Source organism: Oncorhynchus kisutch, linkage group LG30 (genome assembly GCF_002021735.2).
Source record: "Oncorhynchus kisutch isolate 150728-3 linkage group LG30, Okis_V2, whole genome shotgun sequence".
In the NCBI taxonomy this organism is placed as follows: Eukaryota; Metazoa; Chordata; class Actinopteri; order Salmoniformes; family Salmonidae; genus Oncorhynchus; species Oncorhynchus kisutch.
In genome coordinates, this window is record NC_034203.2 from 797,357 (window position 1) to 823,325 (window position 25,969).

General features: G+C 42.5%; 1 protein-coding gene and 1 long non-coding RNA gene across 7 annotated transcripts in view; both read left to right on the forward strand.

Annotated features, from left to right (window-relative positions):
• Positions 1-52: 52 nt before the first annotated feature.
• The window catches only part of LOC109874847 (serine/threonine-protein kinase PRP4 homolog), a 44,334-nt gene continuing 18,417 nt past the window's right edge, over positions 53-25,969 (forward strand). For all 5 annotated transcript variants that reach the window (XR_004206332.1, XR_002252743.2, XR_004206333.1 and 2 more), the window contains exons 1-10: positions 53-148; positions 677-1,846; positions 2,564-2,701; positions 15,181-15,321; positions 15,763-15,844; positions 16,090-16,297; positions 18,103-18,176; positions 19,592-19,682; positions 19,921-20,068; positions 20,788-20,925. Coding sequence is in view for 1 of the 5 variants with exons in the window: in XM_020466875.2 (XP_020322464.1) it covers positions 96-148; positions 677-1,846; positions 2,564-2,701; positions 15,181-15,321; positions 15,763-15,844; positions 16,090-16,297; positions 18,103-18,176; positions 19,592-19,682; positions 19,921-20,068; positions 20,788-20,925 (2,243 nt within the window). In the remaining 4 variants the exon portion in view is untranslated. The remainder of the gene's footprint in view (positions 149-676; positions 1,847-2,563; positions 2,702-15,180; positions 15,322-15,762; positions 15,845-16,089; positions 16,298-18,102; positions 18,177-19,591; positions 19,683-19,920; positions 20,069-20,787; positions 20,926-25,969) is intronic.
• Positions 9,482-13,275, forward strand: LOC109874856 (uncharacterized). 2 transcript variants are annotated; one of them, XR_002252746.2, is made up of 6 exons: positions 9,482-10,834; positions 11,120-11,245; positions 11,406-11,542; positions 11,657-11,815; positions 11,933-12,180; positions 12,283-13,275. It is a non-coding gene; the product is annotated as an uncharacterized LOC109874856 (long non-coding RNA). The 2 variants fall into 2 exon arrangements; XR_004206334.1 differs by having other exon boundaries at positions 9,483-11,245.

Genomic DNA, 25,969 nt, shown 5'->3' on the forward strand with positions numbered 1-25,969 from the left:
ATATAGGGGATACAGACAAAACGCAAAATTGTCATTACTTTACAGACAGTGCCTTGCCTTGTCTTCCTATCCATTGCGCATGTCCAAAGTTAACAATGAAAATGGCTGCTATGGGTTTCATACCTTGCGACGGCGAGAGAAAACAAGCGTAAGACATTTTTAAAATTGTGTTTTAGGCAAGATGTATAGTTGTCGCGATAGGGTATTCTGCGTGTGGTCGTAACTAAAGTTAATGAGAAAAATAATAATATCGTATATAACAGAGCCTGTTTCAGTACTGTAGCTAACTAACGCGGCTAACTACAGTAGCTAACGTTAGAAGAAATTTGCCGTTTGTAATTGAAACTAGCTAACTTAGTTATATAGCTAGATGTTTAACGTTATTTAGGTAGTTAGCTAACGTTATGTAGCTATCTTCCAAGTCAATGTCAGTTATGAAACTCGGAGAAATACTGGACAAGTTTAGACTAATTGAATCAGGTGTGCTTGTTTAAGACTAGAACACAATTGTGAAACGACTGAGGGTCCCCAAGGAAAGGTCTGAGAAACACTTAAGTTGCACCACTAACGTTAGTAGTTGTGGAATAAACCAGCATTAGTTGTCAAATGAACCAATTACAATAGACCTTCCCAATTGACTAATCATGACCTTTTCCTATATCTTTTTCGTTCGCAGGGGAGAGGATGCAGAGAGCTCAGAGAGGAGTGGCAATGAAGAGGAAAATGAGGACCTGTCATGTGAAGAGGAGGAAGAAGGAAGTGCCGGGAAAGTCGAAGCTGGTTCGTTGAAGCTCCGCGTTGCCGTGAGCTCGGCCCAGACCAAGAAGAAGAAACACAAGCACCGCAGCAAACACAAGCGACAGAAGCACGTCTCCCCAGAGGTCAAGGAGCGGCGCCACGGGCACCGGCACAAGCACAAGAGGCACAAGCGTAAAGACAACCCCTCAACCGATGTCTTCTCAAACTGTGGCGATGACGTTGCTTCCTTGTACTCCTCCTCTTCCAAGCACCCAAGACTGGAAGATGAAGAGATGGCACTTCTGGAGGAGCTGGAGAAACAGAGGGTCCTGATCCAAGCCGAGCTAGACGGTGAACTGACTGATGGGGGCAGGGGGGTACAGTCGGACATGGGGCTCATACTCCAGGGCTTCCACTCTGAAGAGGAGGAGGATGGGGAGCTTCAGGTGGAGAGGGAGCACAATGGGCAGCACTGGTGTATAGGGGCAACAGGTCCCGGGTCCGGCTCAGGCTCACAGACCGCTAAGGACACCTGTAGAGGACGGCGAGAGTCGACAGATGCCGGAAAAGCTAAGCAGAGCAATCCCAATAAAAATGCCAGGAAGAGCAGGACAGACGGGAAGACCAAGGATCGGATGAGAGGACGGAGCACGTCCAGGGATAGAGACGGCAGAAGACATTCCAGGAGTTCAGTGTGCTTTAGGTCTCCTCCTGGCACCAGCAAGCAGCCTTCCCCACCGGCTCAGAGCAGAGGAGCCCAAAACCAGGAGCCCAGCGGCAGCAACCACAAGTCACCCGAGCACTACAAGGCCAGGTGGCCAGATAAGGAAGGGGACAAGGACAAGAAGGCGACCAAGTCCCCCGCCAAGGACGCTTCCTCTGGGAAGGAGAACCGCTCTCCAGGCCTGCGAGGGAGGCCGCCAGGCCCCGCCCTCCATCTGCAGCGCAGCATGTCCCCATCACAATGTCAGAACTCCCTGGATTCATCCTCAGGCCCCCAGGCAGCTGAGCGAAGGGCCATGTCACCGTCACCACCCAGAGGGGGTCACCCACGCTCCCCGGAGAGTCGAAGGAGAGTGATTGACCGACAGAGACTTCCACCTGGCAGGTCAGAATTTTTTGGGTGCCAAATGTCAATTCCAAAACAAACACGGGTGTGTCATACACACATCCGTCATAAACACACACATTCATTTGTGTTAAATACAGATAAACACGTGCTATTGTTTTTGAGGAGATGTGTCCTCTCGCAACCAGGTACAGAATCCACAAATGAATTTACCGGTAACATAATGTGACAACCATCAGCTCCTGGGTTATCACTCTCCTCCCGGGATAGACCATGAGCATTGGAATGGGAAGCCCTGGAGTGTATTAATTAGTGTACACTGTAACGCCTTTTTTTGCAACAGAAAATGTTTTGAAACGAAAAGTAGCGTTTCTTATCAGGCAAGTTCAGGTGAGACCCCATTTTGTCCGGTTGCTTCCATTTGGTTTCTAGTGAATACACCCCTAGTAATGTGAGGGGAGGAGGATACTTGCAATATCACTGTTATTGCAGGTAGGCCCTTGACAGCTATCAGCAGAAACAGTGCCAATAAGAAAAAACAAGTGCAGATGTTAGTGCAAGAAAGACAAGTACTTAATTGCTATATGGGAGATAGCACTTTACATGTCGTCATGCCACGATATTCCCAAACAAACACGGTCCATTGTACATCATCCCCACATTGAATACTGTCCAAATAAAATCAGACCCACTTTAGGTAATGCATGGAGAATATTGAATGTTGAACACCTTATCCTTTTGTCACGTGATCTTCAGGATGTGGAGCCAGGAAGAGGTAGGGGTCCGTAGGGACACTAGCCCGGCCCTAGATGTCCGGCGCCGGTTCAGCCGCTCACCTTTCAGGCGGAGATCGCGCTCTCCCAGGAGATGCAGCAGGTCACCATTCAGGAGGAGGTGGGTGGAGGACAGGTTCAAAAGTGTTTTTAGTATCCATATTGGTGCATGTCTCATTATCTGTATAACCACTACCTGTGTTATGTATTTGAGTCTAAAACTACAGATGCAGTGCCTTTGGAAAGTATTCAGACTCCTTGAATTTTACCACATTTTGTTACGTTACAGCCTTATTCTAAAATGGATTAAATAAATAAAAATCCTCAGCAATCTACACACACTACCCCATAATGACAAAGTGAAAACAGATTCTTAGAAATGTTTGCAAATGTATTAAAAATAAACAACAAATGCCTTATTTACACAAGTATTCAGACCTTCTGCTATGAGAGTTTGAAATTGAGCTCAGGTGCATCCTGTTTCCATTGATCATCCATGTTTCTACAACTTGATTAGAGTCCATCTGTGGTAAATTCAATTGATTGGACAGGATTTGGAAAGGCACACTTCTGTCTATATAAGGTCCCACAGTTGACTGCATGTCAGAGCAAAGCCACGAGGTCGAAAGAATTGTCCAAGACTCTTCCTAAAGCTGACCGCCTGACCAAATTAAGCAATCGGAGGAGAAGGTCCTTGGTCCGGGAGGTTACCAAGAACCCGATGGTCACTCTGACAGCGCTCCAGAGTTCCTTTGTGGGCATTGGAGAACCTTCCAGAAGGACAGCCACCTGTGCAGCACTCCACCAATCAGCCCTGAATGGTAGAGTGGCAGGGTAGCCTAGTGGTTAGAGCGTTGGACTAGTAACCGGAAGGTTGTGAGTTCAAACCCCCGAGCTGACAAGGTACAAATCTGTCGTTCTGCCCCTGAACAGGCAGTTAACCCACTGTTCCCAGGCCGTCATTGAAAATAAGAATGTGTTCTTAACTGACTTGCCTGGTTAAATAAAGGTAAAATAAAAATAAAAAAAGAGTGGCTAAACAGAAGCCACTCATCAATTAAAGGCACATGACAGCCAACTTGGAGTTTTCCAAAGGGCACCAAATGGACTCTGACCATGAGAAACGAGATTCTCTGGTTTGACGGAACCAAGTGTGAGCGGACCAAGTAATTGGGCGTCACTCTAAAGCGGGAAGGTGGAATAAACGAGTCAGGAGTAGGTTTTCTTGATTGAACACAGTTCTCTATTGAGGGCATTTGGTTGCAGCGGCACCGTGCAGTCCGAAGGGCATCCTCACATACTGGAAAAGCCCCTCTGGGGTGGCGAAGGCACTCTTTGGGCGATCCTCCGGAGCCACCGGCACTTGCCAATATCCCTTCGTCAAATCCAGGGTAGTGATGAACTTGGCCTTTCCTAAGCGCTCCAAGAGTTCATCCACGCGGGGCATGGGATACACATCGAATGTAGAGATGGCATTCACGCCCCTAAAGTCGTTGCAGTCTCATACTACCATCGGATTTGGGGACCAGGACTATGGGACTGGACCACTCACTCGTCGAGGGCTCGATCACGCCCATCCTCAACATCTCCCTCACCTCTTTCTTAGCCATGACTCGGCGAGCCTCAGGAATCCTGTAAGGGCGGATATGTACCTTCTTGCCGGGTTCAGTGTGGATATGGTGGAACAGGACATCTGTTTGTCTTGGGAATGGAGAGAATATTCGACCGAAGTTCATAATCAGCTTGTCTAGCTGTCTTGACTGCTCCGGTAGGAGAGTTTGGCCACGGTGCACCTGTGGTAGAGCCTCCTCTTTTCCTTTGCCCTCCAGGGCCATCAACGCCACCTCCTCTCGTCCATGGTATGGTTGCTCCTTCCTTCCTGCGTTGTGTATAACCCTTCATGTGTCTTCATCGGTGGTTTCCTGGAATATCTGTCGTAAACGTTGGGTCGCTATTTCTTCCTCTGCTGCAGAGGACGAGGACGCGGCTACGTCTCCTTGTAGGACTACTACCTCGCTTGGATTTTCTCTTCTTTCCTGTCCCCCTTCTTCCCGTGCATAACGTCATCTGCCGAAGCTCCTTATATAGGGGACAGTCTCTCCCAATCAATAATGGCACCTTCAGCTGGGGCACTTTCCCTACCCTGACTGTACACCTTCCTTTTGGAGTGAGAATAGGCAGATTCACAGTGGGGTAATAGTGGGTGTCTCCATGGATACGGCTGGTAGCAGTTTGTCTGGTAGCAGTGTTGCGGAGGTCACCATCTGCTCCTCTACTAACATAACCATACTTCCCGAGTCGAGAATAGCTACCACATCTTGTCCTTCGACTCGCACCGGAATCTCTGAGGCTGGGGCTATCTCTGCTAACCAACAGTGTTGATCCTGCCCCCTCAAAACAGGATGTGTGGGGGTAGGCAGTGATGACTCCGTGACCATGGGCTCATCCTTGCTAGGACATTGTGGGGCATAATGGTTGGGAGACTGACATTTATAACACCGACCCTGCTGTGTGGTGGCTGACTTCTCCCACCTCCTGGGGGGGCTTGGACGTTTCGGTGGCGGGCGCGCCGGGGTGAGTCGTGGTACGGGATTGGAAGACTCCTTCCGTTCCTCCTTGTCACTTTTTAACAACTCCCCTGTAGACCGATATGTTTCCACCGCCTGGGCTATGTCGTCGGCTGACAACGGGTTGGCTTGCCCCACAACCCTTTTTAAGTCACTGGGTAATTCTCTCTATCTTGTCCACTACGAGAGTCTCTATCACATGTCCTACTCCCTTTCCAGGTTCTAGCGACTGTTTCGTCAGTCGTATTAATGCGAAGATCTGGGCACGGACGGGTTGATCAGCTGTATAGGTCCATTGATGGAACTTTACAGCCCTATCTCTGGCAGTCAGCTTGTACCGGGACAGGATCTCGGTTTTTAGTCGCCCATAGTCCACAGCTTCGCGGGAATCCAGGTCAAAATAGGCTTCCTGAGCCACCCCGGTCAAAAGAGGGGCTAATGCGCTCGCCCATTCTGTGGGCGGCCACTCTTCCAAGGTGGCCGTCCTTTCGAAGGTCATGAGGAAGGCCTCAATATCATCCTCCTTGGAGAGACGAGGTAAGATGGCGTGAGCAGCCGCTCTTGGCTTAACTCTAGGTTCTTCTCGTCAGCTCAGCTGTTGTTGCAGGAGTTCTATGGTTGTCTGCTGTGCCGTGATCAATTGTTGTAGTAGGGCGTTATCCATCGTTCTTGAATGGTTCCTCCGAGTCTACTGGAAGAATCTTGATTTACTCACTTATCCTTATGTCACTCGTCCACCTAATCCCCGCATTCTCCACCAATGTGAGCGGACCAAGTAATTGGGCGTCACTCTAAAGCGGGAAGGTGGAATAAACGAGTCAGGAATAGGTTTTCTTGATTGAACACAGTTCTCTATTGAGGGCATTTGGTCAACACAAACACTCCAACATAATCAATGAAAATCTTCCAAGGAAAAACATACATCTTCTTCTCCAGATGAAACAGGAACACAATAGGATTATCTTTAAACTACAACAAAAAGTCACGGGATTGTCACCGTCTTAGTGGTTCTTCCTGGATAGCTCCTCTCTCTCGGTGGCCATCTTCCAGAGAGTTTCCCCCCCCCCCCCCTCCTCTGCTGGTTCCATTCTCTCTCTTATAGGGGAAGGAGAGTATGTCATTAGTACCGTCAGCTGTGCTTAATTGCCTCTGGTTACCTTGTCTCCCATGCCTTGTTGGGCTACTATCCATGAGCACCGCCTGCCCTCTGGTGGTCCTTCCACACAAGATTGAACTCTTTGGCCTGAGTGACAAGTGTCACGTCTGGAAGAAACCTGTCACCATCCCTACGGTGAAGCATGGTGGTGGCAGCAGCATGCTGTGGGGATGTTTTCTGGTGCAGGGACTGGGAGACTAGTCAGGATCAAGGGAAAGATCAACGGAGCAAAGTACAGAGATCCTTGATGAAAATCTCTGACTGGGGCAAAGGTTCACCACTGATAAAGTGATTTACGCTTCACTAATTTTTCTATGCAATTTACATAAAAATCTTATCCGGCGCTTACCTACTTTCCATTTTACTTTCAGAAAGGACTTTTTAAAGTATTATGATGATGTACGTGAGTACATTTTCTTATTTATTATTTATTGAAAATGAATATTGTTCATTTACATGTGTATAGATATATAATAAAGAGTTGTTTTTAGGGTTAGGGACAACGACCATAAGTACACAGCCAAGACAATGCAGGAGTGGCTTCGGGACAGGTCTCTGAATGTCCTAGAGTAGCCCAGCCAGAGCCCGGACTTGAACCCGGTTGAACATCACTGGAGAGACCTGAAAATGCCTGTACAGCTACGCTCCCCATCCAATCTGACAGAGCTTGAGAGGATCTGCAGAGAAGATTGGGAGAAACTCCCCAAATACAGGTGTGCAAAGTAGAGGTCGACCGATTATGATTTTTCAACGCCGATCCCGATTATTGGAGGGCCCCAAAAAAAAACTGATACCGATTTAATCGGACGATTTTTATTTATTTATTTGTATTAATGACAATTACAACAATACTTAATATAATACATCAATAAAATCAATTTAGCCTCAAATAAATAATGAAACATGTTCAATTTGGTTTAAATAATGCAAAAACAAAGTGTTGGAGAAGAAAGTAAAAGTGCAATACATGCTATGTAAGAAAGCTAACATTTAAGTTCCTTGCTCAGAACATGAGAACATATGAAAGCTGGTGGTTACTTTTAACATGAGTCTTCAATATTCCCAGGTAAGAAGTTTTGGGTTGTAGTTATTATAGGACTATTTCCCTCTACCATTTGTATTTCATTAACCTTTGACTATTGGATTTTCTTATAGGCACTTTAGTATTGCCAGTGTAACAGTATAGCTTCCGTCCCTCTCCTCGCTCCTCCCTGGGCTCGAACCAGGAACACAATGACAACAGCCACCCTCGAAGCAGCGTTACTCATGCAGAGCAAGGGAAACAACCACAGGCTCAGAGCGAGTGACGTTTGAAACGCTATTAGCCCGCTCTAACTAGCCAGCCATTTCACTTCGGTTACACCAGCCTCATCTCATCTCGGGAGTTGATAGGCTTGAAGTCATAAAAGTCAATAACAGCGCAATGCTTGACCCACAACGAAGAGCTGCTGGCAAAACACACAAGTGCTGTTTGAATGAATGTTTACGCGCCTGCTTCTGCCTACCACCGCTCAGTCAGATACTTAGATGCTTGTATGCTCAGTCAGATTATATGCAATGCAGGACATGCTCGATAATATCTAGTAATATCATCAACCATGTGTAGTTATCCTGTGATTATGATTGATTGTTTTTTATAAGATAAGTTTAATGTTAGTTAGCAACTTACCTTGGCTTACAACATTCGCGTAACAGGCAGTCTCCTTGTGGAGTGCAACGAGAGAGGCAGGTCGTTATTGTGTTGGACTAGTTAACTGTTAGGTTGCAAGATTGGATCCCCCGAGCTGATTAGGTGAAAATCTATCGTTGTGCCCCTCAACGACTCAGTTAACCCACCATTCCTAGGCCGTCATTGAAAATAAGAATGTGTTCTTCACTGCCTTGCCTAAGTTAAATAAAGGTGTATAAAAATACCGATTTCCGATTATGAAAACTTGAAATCAGCACTAATTAATTGGCCATTCCGATTAATCGGTCGACCTCCAGTGCGAAGCTTGTAGTGTCATACCCAAGAAGACTAGAGGCTGTAATCACTGCCAAAGGTGCTTCAACAAAGTACTGAGTAAAGCATCTGAATGCATAGTGGCAAGAAAAGGTATGTAAACCCTTTGGAAATACCTGGATATCTGCATAAATTGGTCATAAAATGTGAACTGATCTCCATCTAGGTCACAACAATAGACATACAGTCTGCTTAAACTAATTACACGCAAACAATTATACGTGTTCATGTCTATTGAACTCAGCGTGTAAACATTCACAGTGCAGGTTGGAAAAAGTATGTGTAACTGGTAGACCCTCCTTTGGCAGCAATATCCTCAACCAAATGTCTTCTGTAGTTGCGGCTCAGACCTGCACAATGGTCAGGTGGAATTTTGGACCATTTCACTTCACAAAACTGTTTCAGTTCAGCAATATTCTTGGGGTGTCTGGTGTGAACTGCTCTCTTGAGGTCATGCCACAGCACCCCAATTGGGTGGAGGTTAGGACTGGGCCACTCCAGAAGGCGTTTGGGCCACTCCAGAAGCCCCAAACCACGATGCTCCCTCCACCATACTTTACAGGTGGAATGAGGTTTTGATGTTGGTGCGCTGTGCCTTTTTTTCTCCACACATAGTGTTGTGTGTTCCTTCCAAACATCTCAACTTTAGTTTAATCTGTCCACATATTTTACAAGTAGCGCTGTCCACTTTTGCAAACTTCGGACGTGCAGCAATGTTTTTTTTGGACAGCAGTGGCTTCTTCCGTGGTGTCCTCCCATGAACACCATTCTTGTTTAGTGTTTTACGTATCGTAGACTCGTCAACAGAGATGTTAGCATGTTCCAGAGATTTCTGTAAATCTTTAGCTGACACTCTAGGATTCTTCACCTCATTGAGCATTCTGCGCTGTGCTCTTGCAGTCGTCTTTCCAGGATGGCAACTCCTAGGGAGAGTAGCAACAGTGCTGAACTTTCTACATTTAGAGACCATTTTGTCTTACCATGGACTGATGAACATCAAGGCTAGATACTTTTAGAGATACTTTTGTAACCCTTTCCAGCTTTATGCAAGTCAACAATTCTTAATCTTAGGTCTTCTGAGATCTCTTTTGTTCAAGGCGTGGCTCACATCAGAAAATGCTTCTTGTGAATAGCAAACATTTTGAGTTTTTTATTTTATTGGGCAAGGCAGCTCTAACCAACATCTCCAATCTCGTCTCATTGATTAGACTCCAAGCTGACTCCTGACTCCAATTAGCTTTTGAAGAAGTAATTAGCCTAGGGGTTCACACTTTTTCTTTCCATAAAAGTTGCAGTACAGCTTGCGTGATGCTGCAGAATTCTATGGCAAGTTATTTAAGTGCCAACCACTGGTACCATTAATGCTAGTTAGTGCTAGTTTGACCACCAAGAGGGCATCTTTGAGAAGCATTTGATAGCCTTCAATAGTGGCTGTACTAGAAAATGTGAAACCTTTTTATGTAAGAACACAGTAATTTGATTAATATTGTGGTGTTTCTACAACAACTCAAATTTCTCTGGGTTTCCATTAGGATGGAACGGAAAATATGTCACTACAGCGTGACGGTCGGGAGTAGGCTACACTACTTGGCTATTTTGCTAAAGAATCCCTCTGTCGTGCGGGAGACGGGTTCAATTCTCTGACGGGGAGGAAGGAGTAGGCTGTCCTTGTAAAATAAGAATTTGTTCTTAACTGACTTGCCTACCCAAACGGAGATTCAGTGAAAATAAAAATCTCATTGATTTATCAAGACCAGTCCCCATGCTTGTCTCAGAACAGTGCGAAACAGTGCTAAAATAGTTGTAGGCTATTGCTTCAAATCCTATTGCTTCTAACTTCAATATGCTCTTCAAATAAATAAGACTATTTTTAACAGCACATTACTCAACACTAGTGGCGGCCAGCACCGGGAGACCCATGAGGCGGCTTTTGGATTGAATTCTGAATCCTCTATATGTAATTATTGGCAGTCACGTCATATTTTTCGATATACTGTAGGCCTACCATAGACTCAGTAGTGTTGAGTAATGTGCTGTTAAAAGTGGTGTGGGTCTTATTTGAAGAGCATATTGAAGTTGGAAGCAATAGAATTTGAAGCACAAAGTATCAAAATACAGAGCGGTGTTGGTAAAGGAATATTGTCCTGCTAATAGCCCATAAAGGGCTATAATATTACTGTATGTGGTGTCCAGGTCAGGAAAACCAAAGCATTTCTTAATTAAAGACCATCAGAAAGAATGTTGGTACTTATTTGTTTTGATCCAAAGCCATGAATGAGTGAGTTACTCAGCTTTATGTAGGTGCCGGGCTATATGACTTAAAGGCCAAAACATTTATTTCTGTTTTTATAGGGAGAGAAATGCTGGGCCAATTGTGCGCCGCCCTATGTGATTCCCAATCAGGGGTCGGATGTGATCCATTATTTTTTGTCTTTTCTGGTGGATTAAACTGAAATTGCAACCAATCACGGCCAACCTAACTACCAGCTACCTGCTAATAGCCATGATGGTGCTGGACAACGTGACCATGTGTGTATTTTCCAGTGAACAACAATTTGTTAACCTTCATTAGACAACTTTGTTCCAATATTTATGTAATTCAGTGATATTTATTCCCATAGTAATTTGTTATGGATCCATAACTAAGTAAACATCTGCATTTTGAAAGAGTATTTTTTTAAATAATTTTTTATTAACGAAAGCATAAAGATACGGATGAAGAAATACAGTACTGTAAAGTATATGCTTTTACATTTGGATAATAAAGCATTTAAAGAGTTTTGCATATATAAGCCACCTGAATTTGTTTATTAGGCTATAGCAGAACAGCACAACAGTCCGGACCGCCCTTGCTGTGCCTGGGTAGCAGTTGATCAAGTTCTGTTGTCAGAAGAGGAATGGAAATGTCAGGATGAACCGACGACCTGATGAAACTGCCAGGTATGTTGACTCTGAATGTCGGAGGTGGAGTTCCAGAGCTCACTGGTGTGCCTGGCATTGTGACTCCATCTCGTTCCTCGCCCTCTTCAACGCGTCATTCTCCGCCAATGCCACCTGGCTCTGGACCAACTCATCAGCTGTCACCCGTATCTGCCCTCAGATGTTTATCTTTCTGCTTGTCTGCCTTCAATGGCTCGATCTCGGTCTTCAAAGTTTGAATCTGATCCATGTGCACCTTCATCAGATGAGCAGAATGGTACCGCCCTGAGCCCCCATCGATTAGTGGCCTATGAACAGGTACAGTAGGCAACAATACTGTAAAGTAGGCCTAATAATGAAAAAAACTATGCTTAAATCGACTGCTGTTCTTTACTGTATGCTGCACATTTTTACATTGTATTCCATTTCCAGCAAGACTATTCAAGCCATCGACTCACTGATGAATGAAGATTATGAGCGATCGGCAAAGGCAATCTGTAATCTGATGGCATCACGGCACAACATCAACATTGCTCTAATCACTGTCAGAAGACAGTTGAAGAAACTGGCGTGGACTTATGGAAAGGCTCGGTAAGACATATAAATATATTTTTATATATATTTTTTTTAAACATCACTTCCCCCCCCCCCCCCCCCCCCCCTTGAACATTAACCATGTTTGTTCGCTTGTTTTGTACTGTTCTGTAGGTTCGGCCCGATAATTTGTCTGACGAATAAAGAACTTTGCGTCCTGCGGGTCCAGGCATGGATCAAATCTGGCAAGACATTCAATGTCATCTTCACAGACGAATCAACCGTGGCCCTTGAGCAATTGGCTTAAAATTGCTACACAAAAAAGAAAGAAGGTTAAGCAAGCCGAGTCCCAAGCATCCGCTCAAACTCGACGTGTGGGGCAATTTCTCGCCAGGGACCAGGCCCAAATTAGATTTTTGATGGTTAGCTTGGCTATTTACTAATCAAAAGGTACATCAAATATTGTAGCCTACAACGCACGGACTGCTATGTGTTCCACAATTCACTGTTGCCTCCTTTTTCAGGTGTCATGGCTCAAGATTTCTTTGAGGAAGAAATCAAGAGATATGCTGGACCATATGTCAGAGATGTGTTTCTGGGACCACATTGTTTCTTTCAAGGTCACTTGCTCTGAGACCTTGAAGTAGTGGTTCCCCTTGCTCTGCAACGGCCGTGGCATTTGTGGAGCAATGGGTAACGATGCTTCGTGGGTGACTGTTGTTGATGTGTGCAGAGGGTCCCTGGTTCGCGCCCGGGTATGGGCGAGGGGACGGTCTAAAGTTATACTGTTACATTTAGGCCTATGTACATGTATATTTCTAGTGTTGTACCTAATGTTGGCTGTTAGGCTAAATGTTTTTTTCAAATGCGGACAATGACCCAAAACACACTGCCGCCCGGGTTTGCATTGCAAATGAGGGCATAAACTGAGTCAAGATGCCAGCAGATTTTATGTAGTAAAATAAAGGTTAAATAAATAAGACAACACCTACGGTATGCCTACAGTGTATCTAAAAATGTTTTTTATTAATCTCATCTTGTTGGTCTACTGATTTTAAACCCGATCGAACTTGTTTGGCATCAACTGAAAATATTAATCCATATCTCTGCCAAGCCTACAAGCAAAGATGAACTTGTGAAGGACATCAAGATGTTTTGGCAAGAGAAATTGATGCTACTACAATGCAACAAATACATTGATCATCTCAGCGTGGTCGTGGAAGTGCAATATTTCAATAACCATCTGCATTTTGAATGTCTTCTTTCTAGTTATTTTATTAACAAAAGCATGAAGATGTTGATGAAGAAATACTGTACTGCTGTTTTCAGTTATAAATGTAACACTTCAGAGTACTTAAGCGTTGAATACATTGCAGATAGGGGGATGTTCTCTCTTCAGTAGCACTTCAGTAGCCGGGCTATAAAGAGTCTAATCGGGCAACAAGTGTTTGAAAACCTGTTTTCATAATTCCACTGTCTGTCCATCACTACTGTAAATAAACACAGTATCTTGTTTACATTCTTTATTGTAACCATAATGTCACAAATAATTTGTATTTACCTTTCCAATTACTTTTTTTAATTTGATTAATAATATGGTGTTTCTAATTCCAAGAAAAACAAAAAACCCTCTAGGATGAAATGGAAAATATGGTGCTGTACAATGTGACTGTCGGGAGTAGGCTACAGTATTTAGCTAAAGAATCCTGGGTACGGGGGTTCAATTTCCCGGATGGGGACGAAGGATTAGGCTGTCCTTGTAAATGAGAATTTGTTCTTAACTGACTTGTCTAGTTTAAAGGTTACACTGAGAGTATAACATTTCTACACCCTTGTATAATTGTAGTCTAACCAATACCCAAACGGAGATTCAGTGAAAAGAAAAATGTCATTGGTTTATCAAGACCAGTCCCCATACTTGGCTCAGAGCAGAGTGAAACGGTGCTAAAATAGTTGTAGGCTATTGCTTCAAATCCTATTGCTTCTAACTTCAATATGCTCTTTAAATAAGACCACCACTTTTAACAGAACATTACTCAACACTAGTGAGACTTATGTCGCCTACAGTATTTTGGAAAATATGACGTGACTGCCAATAATCACATATATCACTTATAAAATTTTAAAATGACATATTAACAAAATGGTGGGCTGGGCCAAGACTGATCAGCTCAACTAACCATTAAAAAGAATATTGTAAGATTGGAGGATATTTCTGTAATTCAGTGATATTTATTCCCATAGTAATTTATGGATCCATAACGAAATAAACATTGCCATTTTTGAAATAGTATTTTTATTTTATTAACCATAAGAAGCTATTATTAGTTACATTGTTTTAGTTTGAACGTGCAGACTAGCACTAAGAACAGCGGGAACGTTTCCCTAGTTGGCACCATTATTAGTGCGATGCCCCTTAAAGTGTTCTGTACTACCCAGGGTGGGGGTCCACCCCTACCCTCGTGCCTTGAACCTCACACACTTTCAGTGGTTACAGCTGGAGAACTGCAAGGCAATCCCATTGTGCGCCACTCGGGAGACATGACCAATATATTGTCCTGCTAATAACAGGGTTAATAATATATCTGTGAGAATATACAAAGGGCTTTTATATAATTCAAAATTAATAATTGATTTGTTTAAAAATATGTCAAATCATGTAAAATGAGCCAGAAAAAGGCCATTCTTGAATATGGGGTGAGACATTGTTGCCAATTTGTAAATAAAGCCAGTTTGTTATTTAGAATGATTTTTTTTCGTTTTTAGAGGGAGAGAAACCAAAAACCTACTATCATCTCATGGGTCTCCCAGCCGAGGTCAGCACGGGTATTGAACCAGCATCTGTAGCAGTGTCTTAGACCTGGTCTGGAGCAATGAAGTGGTGACGCAGGGTACCGTACTAATCCACAAATTACCTCTAAGTACCGCAGTATAATCGCAAAACTTTTAGTGTAGGTGTGATATTTCTGTTTTTTATTTTTTATAAATGAGCAAACATTTATAAAAACCTGTTGTTGCTTTGTGATTATGGGACATTGTGTGTAGATCGATGAGGGAAAAAACGAATTGAATCTATTTTAGAATAAGGCTGTAACGTAACAATGTGGAATTGTCAAGGGGTCTGAATACTTTCTGAAGGCACTGTAGGCCACTAGTCCTATTGTCTGTGCATTGAAGGTCTGCTTAGACTGAAACTTCATTCTTTATATTGATATTTAAATACAATAACGATTTTTATAATGGAGAGAATTGCAACTCACATAAGTTTTGGGTTATGACATTTTGATTATAAGGTGTTTTGTTATTCTTGAAGATTCAATGGTAATAGCTATATCATTAATATAAATGACCATTGATCAGCAGGATGCCTTCCATATTGCACCTGTAAGATGCTCAGGCTTTTTCTTCGCTCTTCTCCATAGGTCGTTGGATCGGTTGGGACGGAGGCTGCGGTGGCGTTCCAGATCCCAGGAGAGGAGATGGAGCCGGGATAGAGAGGACAAGTTCAAAGGCAGCCTCTCGGAGGGAATGAGGGTCGACAAGGAGGACTCTGAAGATGAAGTGTAGGCAGTGCACTAAGGAATTTTAGTTGCTTATACCGTTATGCCCAATCTTTTGAATGGGCATAACGATTATATCATAACATTTGTGGAAACGTAGTCATTTAAGGTGTGCATATATACAATTATATTTGTGTTTGTGGATACATTTACTTCTGCCAGATGCCTTTTATAAGTTTTGCCTTGAAAACGCTTAAAAAACCTACAAATGTTCAAAAACTGGAAAATGACAGATCACTTTAATAGGGTATTGCTTACCTCAGATTTGGTCTTAAGTGTTGACTGTATGGTTCATACACATGATTCAACATTAATCAATTTCAGTCTCATTAAACCACACCATTTTTGTTTTAGGGCAGTAATATAAGCTTTTGTTCATGAGTGTGGGGAGGATGACCACATTGTATGTGTTCGTCGAGAGTTGACGTGGTGTTTCCTGTCCAGGCTGGAAGATTACGATGTGGATGAGGAGGACGAGGAGGCTCTCATTGAACAGAGGAGGCTACAGCGCCTGGCCATCGTCCAGGTGGGTGATAAGACCTCAATAATATCATCCTCGATGCACTGACATTACTTTAAACAGAGCCATAAACAGCCGTTTAATGTCATGATATGCCATTTATCCTGTATTATTGGTTATTGTCATCCACTGCATGCACACATGGCACACACAGGTGTTTGATTGTTAGTTCATCATGTGTGTACATGTTGGTGTGCCTGTGCTTGGTATTCATGCTTACATTGTGTGTCTATCTGTGTTCCCATGAACAGAAGTACAAGGGAGGGAACGAGGGTAGTAACATGTCGGCACCATCGGAGCCCGGCAGCCCCCAGAGCAGCCCACGCAGCCGCTCGCCGTCGCCAGACGACATCTTGGAGCGCGTGGCGGCCGATGTCAAAGAGTATGAGCGGGAAAACGTGGACACCTTCGAAGAAAACATCAAGGCAAAGCACAACCTCATCGAACAGGAAAAAGACGGTACACTGGTGTGTGTGTGTTCACCAAACCTGTGGAAAACTAAGACATATGAAATACTTTCAGATATTTGAGCCACATTTGATTTAATTTGCTCAGTAGAAACACCATGAAGTATGTATTGAAAGTATTTGACATGCATTTGACCCAGGTGCGTGTGCGTGTTTTTGTCATGCTGATAGAAGCTCATGCTGGTACATGAATCAGTAGTGGGGATAGAAACTAGAGGTCGACCGATTAATCAGAATGTCTGATTAATTAGGGGCCGACTTCAAGTTTTCATAACAATCGGTAATCAGCATTTTTGGACACCGATTATGGCCGATTACATGTTATGCGAGTGCAGCAAGGAGCCAAGGTAAGGAGCTAGCTAGCATTAAACTTATCTTATAAAAAACAATCAATCTTAACATAATCACTAGTTAACTACACATGGTTTATGATATTACTAGTTTAACTAGGGTGTACTGTGTTGCATATAATCGATGCGGTGCCTGTTAATTTATCATTGAATCACAGCCTACTTCGCCAAACGGGTGATTTAACAAGCGCATTCGCTAAAAAAACAATATTGTTGCACCAATGTGTACCTAACCATAAACATCAACGCCTTTCTTAAAATCAATACACAGAAGTATATATTTTTAAACCTGCATATTTAGTTAAAAGAAATTAATGTTAGCAAGGCAATATTAAACTAGGGAAATTGTGTCACCTCTCTTGTGTTCGTTGCACGCAGAGTCACGGTATATGCAACAGTTTGGGCCGCCTGGCTCGTTGCGAACTAATTTGCCAGAATTTTACGTAATTATGACATAACATTGAAGGTTGTGTAATGTAACAGCAATATTTTGACTTATGGATGCCACCCGTTAGATAAAATACGGAACGTTTCCGTATTTCACTGAAAGAATAAACGTTTTGTTTTCGAAATGATAGTTTCCGGATTTGACCATATTAATGACCTAAGGCTCGTATTTCTGTGTGTTATTATAATTAAGTTTATGATTTACTAGAGTAGTCTGACTTAGCGGTGGTAGGCAGCAGCAGGCTCGTAAGCATTCATTCAAACAGCACTTTACTGTGTTTGCCAGCAGCTCTTCGCAATTCTTCAAGCATTGCGCTGTTTATGACTTCAAGCCTATAAACTCCCGAGATTAGGCTGGCAATACTAAAGTACCTATTAGAACATCCAATACTCAAAGGTATATGAAATACAAATGGTATAGAGAGAAATATTCCTATAATAACTACAACCTAAAACTTCTTACCTGGGAATATTGAAGACTCATGTTAAAAGGAACCACCAGCTTTCATATGTTCTCATGTTCTGAGCAAGGAACTTAAACGTTAGCTTTTTTACATGGCACATATTGCACTTTTACTTTCATCTCCAACACTTTGTTTTTGCATTATTTAAACCAAATTGAACATGTTTCATTATTTATTTGAGACTTAATTGATTTTATTGATGTATTATATTAAGTTAAAATAAGTGTTCATTGTTCATTCATTTGTCATTATATATAAAAATCGTCCGATTAATCGGTATCTGCTTTTTTGGTCCTCCAATAATCGGTATCGGCTTTGAAAAATCATAATAGGTCGACCTTTAATAGAAACATAATTTGTCTTATTTTGCATGGCTTCAGACTAATACTTTTGATGGTGATCGAGTTACAAATGTAGTTCCAAAGTCCATTATTCATTATGTCATATCCTATTTTACACAATGAATTCTTATTTATAAATCAAATGTATGGCCTTTTGACATCAGCAGTATTCACAAAATGCTTTTTCTTTTTTAGAAGGAACCAACCAGAAAAAAACATCCGCCCCTGATATGTTCACTGAATCTGATGACATGTTCGCCGCCTACGATGTGAGTACTCCTCCTGTTGCTATGATTCCATTCCGATTCTGACCACCATGACGTGTACGAGTCTTCAACTTTTAATTGAAGTTGTCTATGGAATAGGATTCTGGCAGATAGTTGCACAGTGTGGTGTCCGGGTCACCTTTGTATTACTGTCAAAACAAGCTTCTGTCAGTGGCAACTGTAAACTAGGCCACAGCGTTTTCTCTGGTGACATTTCTGTCAGAACTGCTAGTTTGATTCAGAGTCTGGGTGTCACGTAAATCATTAACTGAGGTCAGTGGGGAACTTGCACATTGATCCCAAGTCAGAATACCACCTCAACTGTGTCTGAATGGGTTTTGTATTGCAGCCTGACAGTCAGACCTGGGTTCAACAAGTATTACACTGAACAAAAATATAAACGCAAGTGTTAATCCCATTTCATGAGCTGAAATAAAAATCCCTGAAATTTTCCATACGCACAAAAAGTTGATTGCTCTCAATTTCTGTGCACAAATTCATTTACATCCCTGTTAGTGAGCATTTCTCGTTTGCCAAGATAATCCATCCACCTGGCAGGTGAGGCATATCAAGAAGCTGATTAAACGGCATGATCATTACAGAGGTGCACCTCGTGCTCGGGACAATAAAAGGCCACTCTAAAATGTGTAGTTTTGTCACACAACATAATGTCACAGATGTCTCAAGTTTTGAGTGAACATGCAATTAGGATGCTGACTACAGGAATGTCCACCAGAGCTGTTGCCAGAGAATTGAATGTTAATTTCCCGAATATAAGCTGCCTCCAACGCCCTTTTAGAGAATTGACGGTATGTCCAACTGCAGTACGTCCAACCGGCCTCAACCACAGACCGTGTGTAACCACGCCAGCCCAGGACCTCCACATCCGGTTTCTTCACCTGCGGGATCATCTGAGGCGGGGTGGTGCTGAGGACAATTTGTGTCTGTAATAAAGCCCTTTTGTGGGGAAAAACTCATTCTGATTGGCTGGACCTGGCTCTCTAGTGGGTGGGCCTGGCTGCCAAGTGGGTGGGCCTATTGAACTCCAAGGCCCATCCATGGCTGCACTCCCAGCCCAGTCATGTGAAATCCGTATATTTCCATTAATTAATTAATTTCAATTGACTGATATCCTTTTATGAACTGTGACTCAATAAAAATGTTGAAATTGTTGCATGTTGCGTTTATATTTTTGTTCAGTATAGATTATTTTTATTCTATGAGTGTTTGATTAAGCCTGCTTATAGCGCCAGATGGACGTGATTTACGCTTCTGGGACTATTAATTTGGTTCCATTGCGCCAGGCAAGCTCAATCAAGCACACTTAATAATAACTTATTACTTGAAAGGATATATTTATTTTTTGTTGTTGTTGAAAAAACATTGTTTTTTTACTAAGTGATTTGTGGTCACGGCAGAGTGAAAGGCTTCGAGCAGCAGGCATTGGGAAGGACTTTAAGGAGAACCCCAACCTCCGAGACAACTGGACAGACGCAGAGGGATACTACCGTAAGTCTATGTGGCACAAAGTTCCTTCCTTCCTTTGTTCCTACCTTCATTTGTTTGTTAGATTGTTAGTTCATTCATCACTCAGAGTGAAGTGTTTTGGTTTGATCTATTCTGTTGTATGTTGATATGTTTGTGCACAATTGTGTATTTTTAATCTACATTATCTGTCAAAATTGTTAGAAGAGAAAGTTCCCTATCCATAACCAGCTAATATATTCTGTCTTTTGATGTTTGACAGGACTAAATATCGGGGAGATACTGGACAAGCGGTACAGCGTGTACGGCTACACGGGCCAGGGGGTGTTCAGCAACGTCATCCGCGCCCGAGACGTGGCCCGCGCCAGCCATGAGGTGGCCATCAAGATCATTCGGAACAACGAGCTCATGTGAGTGTCAGTCTACCAATAGTTAGTCCTGGGCCCTGTTCAGCAGCTAAATGGAGGGAAACAGGGGAGATATTACCTGAACTTGCCTGTTGCAAAAAGTTTTGCTCGGTGTGCACCACTGAACACAACTCATCAAACTCATAATGTGAACTTTCCCTCATCATTATGCCTTTGTTACATGGAAGAAGCTTGTATTTAATATTTTTACAAGGGTAGCCACCTTCCTCCTGGAGGGATGGGTGTGTAGGCTTTTGTTCTAACCAGGCTCGAACACCGGATTCTACTAACCTCTACTTCCTTAGCTGAATCTGGTCTGTCAGAGCAGGGCTGGAACAAAATACTGTGTATTCATTAGTCTGATTCCATTGCAAAATGTTTTCTGTTGAACCAAACAGAAGCAAACGGAACCAAACTGGGAGGGTCATACATTAATTTGTCCAATAGAAACTGAAACCGTTTACTCCAAATGGGAAATGTTTTCCAACGAAAATTTGAGTTTCTATTGGACAAATTAATGTATGACCCTCCCAGTTTGGTTCCGTTTGCTTCTGTTTGGTTCTTAGAGTAAATGGTAAACGGTTTCCGTTGCTAAATGTTTTGCAACAGACTAATTAATACTCCCCAGTACACCCAGTAGCTCTCCAGGTGGACCTGTCCTACTGGGACGCCAGTGTGTCCATAACTTGAGACTCATCCCAGTGATCTCTCTTTCCTAACAGGCAGAAGACTGGGCTGAAGGAGCTGGAGTTCCTTAAGAAGCTCAACAATGCTGACCTGGACGACAAGTTCCACTGTCTGCGGCTCTTCCGACACTTCTACCACAAGCAGCACCTCTGTCTGGTCTTTGAGCCTCTCAGGTACACAAACAAGGCCACTGGCTCCCCTAGATTGAGTACAGTGTTTCCCCTTTCACTGTATAGGCAGTAGGGCTTACCCCATTTAGCTGACTGGTAGATTGTTTGGTCGATTGGCAGGTGGTCGCCCGAGATTTCTTTAGTCGAGCAGTAGCATGGTGTACAAGGCTCTATCTGATTCGCGCCTGTCTGAGTGGATTAATCCATTGTAGGGGCCGTGGGGATGGCACAGTCCACTCTAAGACATTTGCTACTCAAATTGTATATGGTTATGTAAGAACAATGGTGCAACACTAATACAAATGATATTGTTTTATAACAAATGCGCTTTTCTCCCCGTCGGATAGCGGTCGCTGTCCGCGGTTCTGAAACGCATCAGTGCGCTGTTGAATTGGCGTCTTGTCCTAGACCATGTTGCTATGTGCATAATAGCAAAGTTAACCAGCATATTGGTGTTGAGAACAATGCGGTAGAGGCAGCAGCGGAGTTAGGAGTTGAGAAAACAGACCCTGCCTTAATTGTCAAAGAAAAGTGAAGGAATCCCCAACTTAATTGGGTCTGTAATCAATAGCTTAATTGTTAAATGTGCCTGGCTTTATAAATCATCCATATATACTGTATCTATAGAAATAAGATAGATCCTGCTTCTGTTGCCTGTTGGAGTGTTTAATTGCCTACTGATTCCGTTAGCCCCAAGCCTCACGCAACCACAACATGTCGGATAAACAATTTCACAAATTTGTCTGTTTTTAATCTTTGCAACGCTGTAATAAAGGCTTTACACCTTTTTTTGTTTTTTTGTTAGAACAGCCTCTCGGGTATTTATAATTTATCCACACGGTTCCATATTGTCCTGAAAAATAATATAATAGCCTTTGTTTTTCTTGATCATTATTGTAGCTCCCTTCAGTAACCACGAGCACAACCGTTCCTTGATTTTAACTGGCGGCTTTATTCTGTAGTTTTAGTCAGAATTATCACCTTCCGTGAGAACTATAAAGTAAATGAAAAATACAGTTAAGCACACTCTTACAACCTTATCTTACGAGTGACTTATTAGCTTGGTATAACTCTGAAGTGCTTACATACATAACAGTTTAACCGGCGTTATAACAGGTTCAGATTAAACACATGAATAAAGGAAAAAATACCTCATTGGCTGCTTATTACAGAAGGGAGGAAATCAAACTTCACACTTATTATTCCTGGCATGAATTCACACTTCATCCTAACATACACTCTTCAACCTTTATGAACTACACTCGATGACATGAATACTTAGCTAACGCAGCGCAGGATTGCCTTCCCTCCAAAGGTGTGTTGCTACAATAAGGATCCCCGTTACAACAGTATTAGCTACGTAGTTCCGATTGTGTTATCATTTCCCCCGCACAGCAGATACGTAAACAATTCAAACAAAAGACAACGACATAACCTGTAAGTCTAACTGTCAGTTACACTTATTGTTATTATTACTATTATTGTAATGTCATTAGCATTAGTAGGCATAGTATAGCGGCCTTGTATAACAACCATCGAGCTGTAGGCCTAAGGTCGTCAGCACGCTTCAGTTCGGCTGGCGGCTAGTCGAAGTCAGCTTGGCGGACTGAACACGTGTGCTCGCAAAAAAAGCGGAAATATTACTGTTTTTCCATTTTGAGACAGATTATGACAGATTAAGAAATTTGTCATAAATTGATGTTTTTGCCGAGGAGATCTTAGATGCACAATTTTACATATAACTAAGATGTTTGGTGCAGTATTTCTAAATGAAAAAATATGCATGAAAATGAATCTTCTCTTGTTGAATGACAACAGACTTTACTGAAGAATCCCTACTGTTGACCAATCACAGACAAAGGGGCGAAGACTTCGGCTATTGGCTACCGACATCGGCTTGCCTGAGAATTTTTTTTGTGTGTCTGAATAACCGAAAAAACCATTACCAAAGTCCAAAACGAACAAAACACCACAAAAAGAAAGGATGACCAAGGCACTCTTCATATAATTAATTAAAATGCCTTTATTTGTATGGCATGTTAAATAGAAACAAAGTTGTAAAAAATCTGACGCGTTTCGGCTGCATGGCCTTGGTCAGGGAGTACAAAGAAATAATACAATGTCCTTTTTTTAACAGCTTTTTTTGGACACGCCTAGTAAACAATACTATACACATTAAAAAGTGAAATACTGTAGCTATGTTATCAAAAAATTTAACTCCAAGCTAGAAGTATCAGAACACCTAGAAAGGTAGTTCTATCCTTAAATATGACTGGGAGAAGCGTCAAGAATAAGAAAGCAATTATATTCCATAGTACACTAGAACACAGCAAATATGAACAACAACAGTCTAAAAATAGCTGACGGCAATTGAGCAAAATGTCCACTAGATGACAGCAAATGGACCCATCACGACCCTACAGGAAGGGTGAGAAATCCATATCTTCATTTAAACCAGGGTACCTGTAATTTGTAAATCCAAAAACTTTCACTTTGGTTTAACTGTTTAAGATGGTCCCCTTTTCTAATTGAGGGCGGAACATGATCAATACCCATAGCTTGTAGGGAGGCAGGGTTGCCATGATGTAAGGACTTGTAGTGCCTTGCCATGGTGTAGACTTCATTGCCTACCCGTATGGCGTACTTGTGTTCCGCTAAGTGGTCTTGAAGGCGTCTCTTTGTCCGTCCAATGTAGAACACCTTGCACTGTGGACATTCCAATCTATAGATGACATGAGGGGTTTTGCAGTTAATGAAATGATTGACGTAATACTCCATTTTAGAAGCTGTGTCAACAAAATACTTTTTCTGTGCAATATTTCTGCAATGGTTGCATTGGTTACATTTAAAAGAGCCTTTGGGTTTGTGGTCAAGCCAAGTTTTTTCAGAGTCACCCAGAAGATAACTGTGGACTAATTTGTCATTTAGGGTAGGACATCTCTTAAAGCTTATGACTGGTGGCTCAGGAAAGACTCACTTTGGATGATTCCCCAATTATTTTTAATGATTATTTTAATGTTCTCTGCTTCAGTGCTGTAAGAAAATATACTCTCTCCGATGTATCACGAGGCACTCCCCTTCGCAACAAGTTCTCTCTGTCAAGTAATCCAGCCCTTATACCTGCATCTTTGAGGTAGCCCCGTTTCAAGAAGCGATTCTCCAATTCAGTACATTTGACATTGTAGTCTGTTTCCTGATTGCAAATTCTACGGACTCTTTGGAATTGGCCATATGGAATGTTTTCTTTTAGCCTTTTGGGGTGAAAGCTATCTGCCCTCAGAATGGTATTCCCATCTGTAGGCTTCCTAAAAATTGATGTGTGCAAACAACCTTTGTCATTTTTACTGATGTTGAGTTCCAAAAAATGGTTTGTTGTTATAGTTAGTTTGATATTGGGGTTAATGCTGTTAAGGTATTGGTGGAAGGAAATAAGTTCATCTTCTGAGCCGAACCAAAACAAGCAAACATCATCAATATAGTGTCCCCACCATATAATCCGGTCAAAGAAATGGTTATTAGAAGGATCCAAAATGAAGTCTTTTTCTCATTTACCCAAGTACAAACCAGCGTAGGAAAGGCTGTAGCAAGCTCCCATGGCACATTCTTTGACCTGTTTAAAAATACAGTCCTAAAAGATGAAGACGTTATGATTAAGAGTCCATTCAGTCAGTGAGACAATTCATTTTGTAGGAGGCACCTCAGTTTCAGGCTGGGTACTCAAGAAATGGTGCATAGCTGCCAATCCTTGTTCATGTTCAATGGTGGTGTATAGAGACTCCACATCCATGGGGACTAAAAAGGAAGCTGTACCTATATTGTTCAATTCCTTCATTTTGTTATCTGTGGTATCTTGAAGATAGGCTGGGAGTGACGCCAGAAAAGGCTTAATAAAGTAATCAATGAACTTACTTTTATTACCACTAATGACTGGTCTGCCTGGGGGGGTTTCAAGATTCTTGTGGACTTTTGAAAGAAGATAAAAAGAAGCCATACGCTGAATGCCATTGAAAATAAATTTTAACTCACTGTCTGAAATGTAGCCATTCTCCTTAGCTTCTGTGAGGATCCCTTTCGATTCAGTTTTTAGGTCCTCTGAAGGGTTGAAGGTAAGCGATTGGTAGAATTCATCATTGTCTAATTGATGGTAGGCTTCTGTCACATATTTGTCTTTACTCCACACTAGAGGTCGACCGATTAATCGGAATGGCCGATTAATTAGGGCCGATTTCAAGTTTTCCTAACAATCGGAAGTCGGTATTTTTGGGGAGCCGATTAAAAAATATATATATTTTAAAAAGTATACCTTTATTTAACTAGGCAGAACACATTCTTATTTTCAATGACGGCATAAGAACGGTGGGTTATCTGCCTCGTTCAGGGGCAAAACGACAGATTTTCACCTTGTCAGCTCTGGGGACCCAATCTTGCGACCTTACAGTTAACTAGTCCAACGCAATAACGACCTGCCTCTCTCTCGTTGCACTGCCTTTTACGTGAATGCAGTAAGCCACGGTAAGTTGCTAGCTAGCATTAAACTTGTCTTAGAAAAAACAATCAATCATAATCACTAGATAACTACACATGGTTGATATTACTAGATATTATCTAGCGTGTCCTGCAATATGTAACATATAATCTGACTGAGCATACAAGCTTACAAGTATCTAAGTATCTGGCTCAGTGGTGGTAGGCGCGTAAACATTCATTCCAACAGCATTTTGTGCGTTTTGCCAGCAGCTCTCCGTTGTGCGTCAATTATTGCACTGTTTATAACTTCAGGCCCATCAACTCCCGAGATGAGGCTTGTGTAACCGAAGTGAAATGGCTAGCTAGTTAGCGCGAGCTAATAGCGTTTCAAACGTCACTCGCTCTGAGCCTGTGGTTGTTTCCCTTGCTCTGAATGGGTAATGCTGCTTCGAGGGTGGCTGTTGTCGTTGTGTTCCTGGTTCCAGCCCAGGGAGGAGCGAGGAGAGGGACGGAAGCTATACTGTTACACTGGCAATACTAAAGTGCCTATAAGAACATCCAATAGTCAAAGGTTAATAAA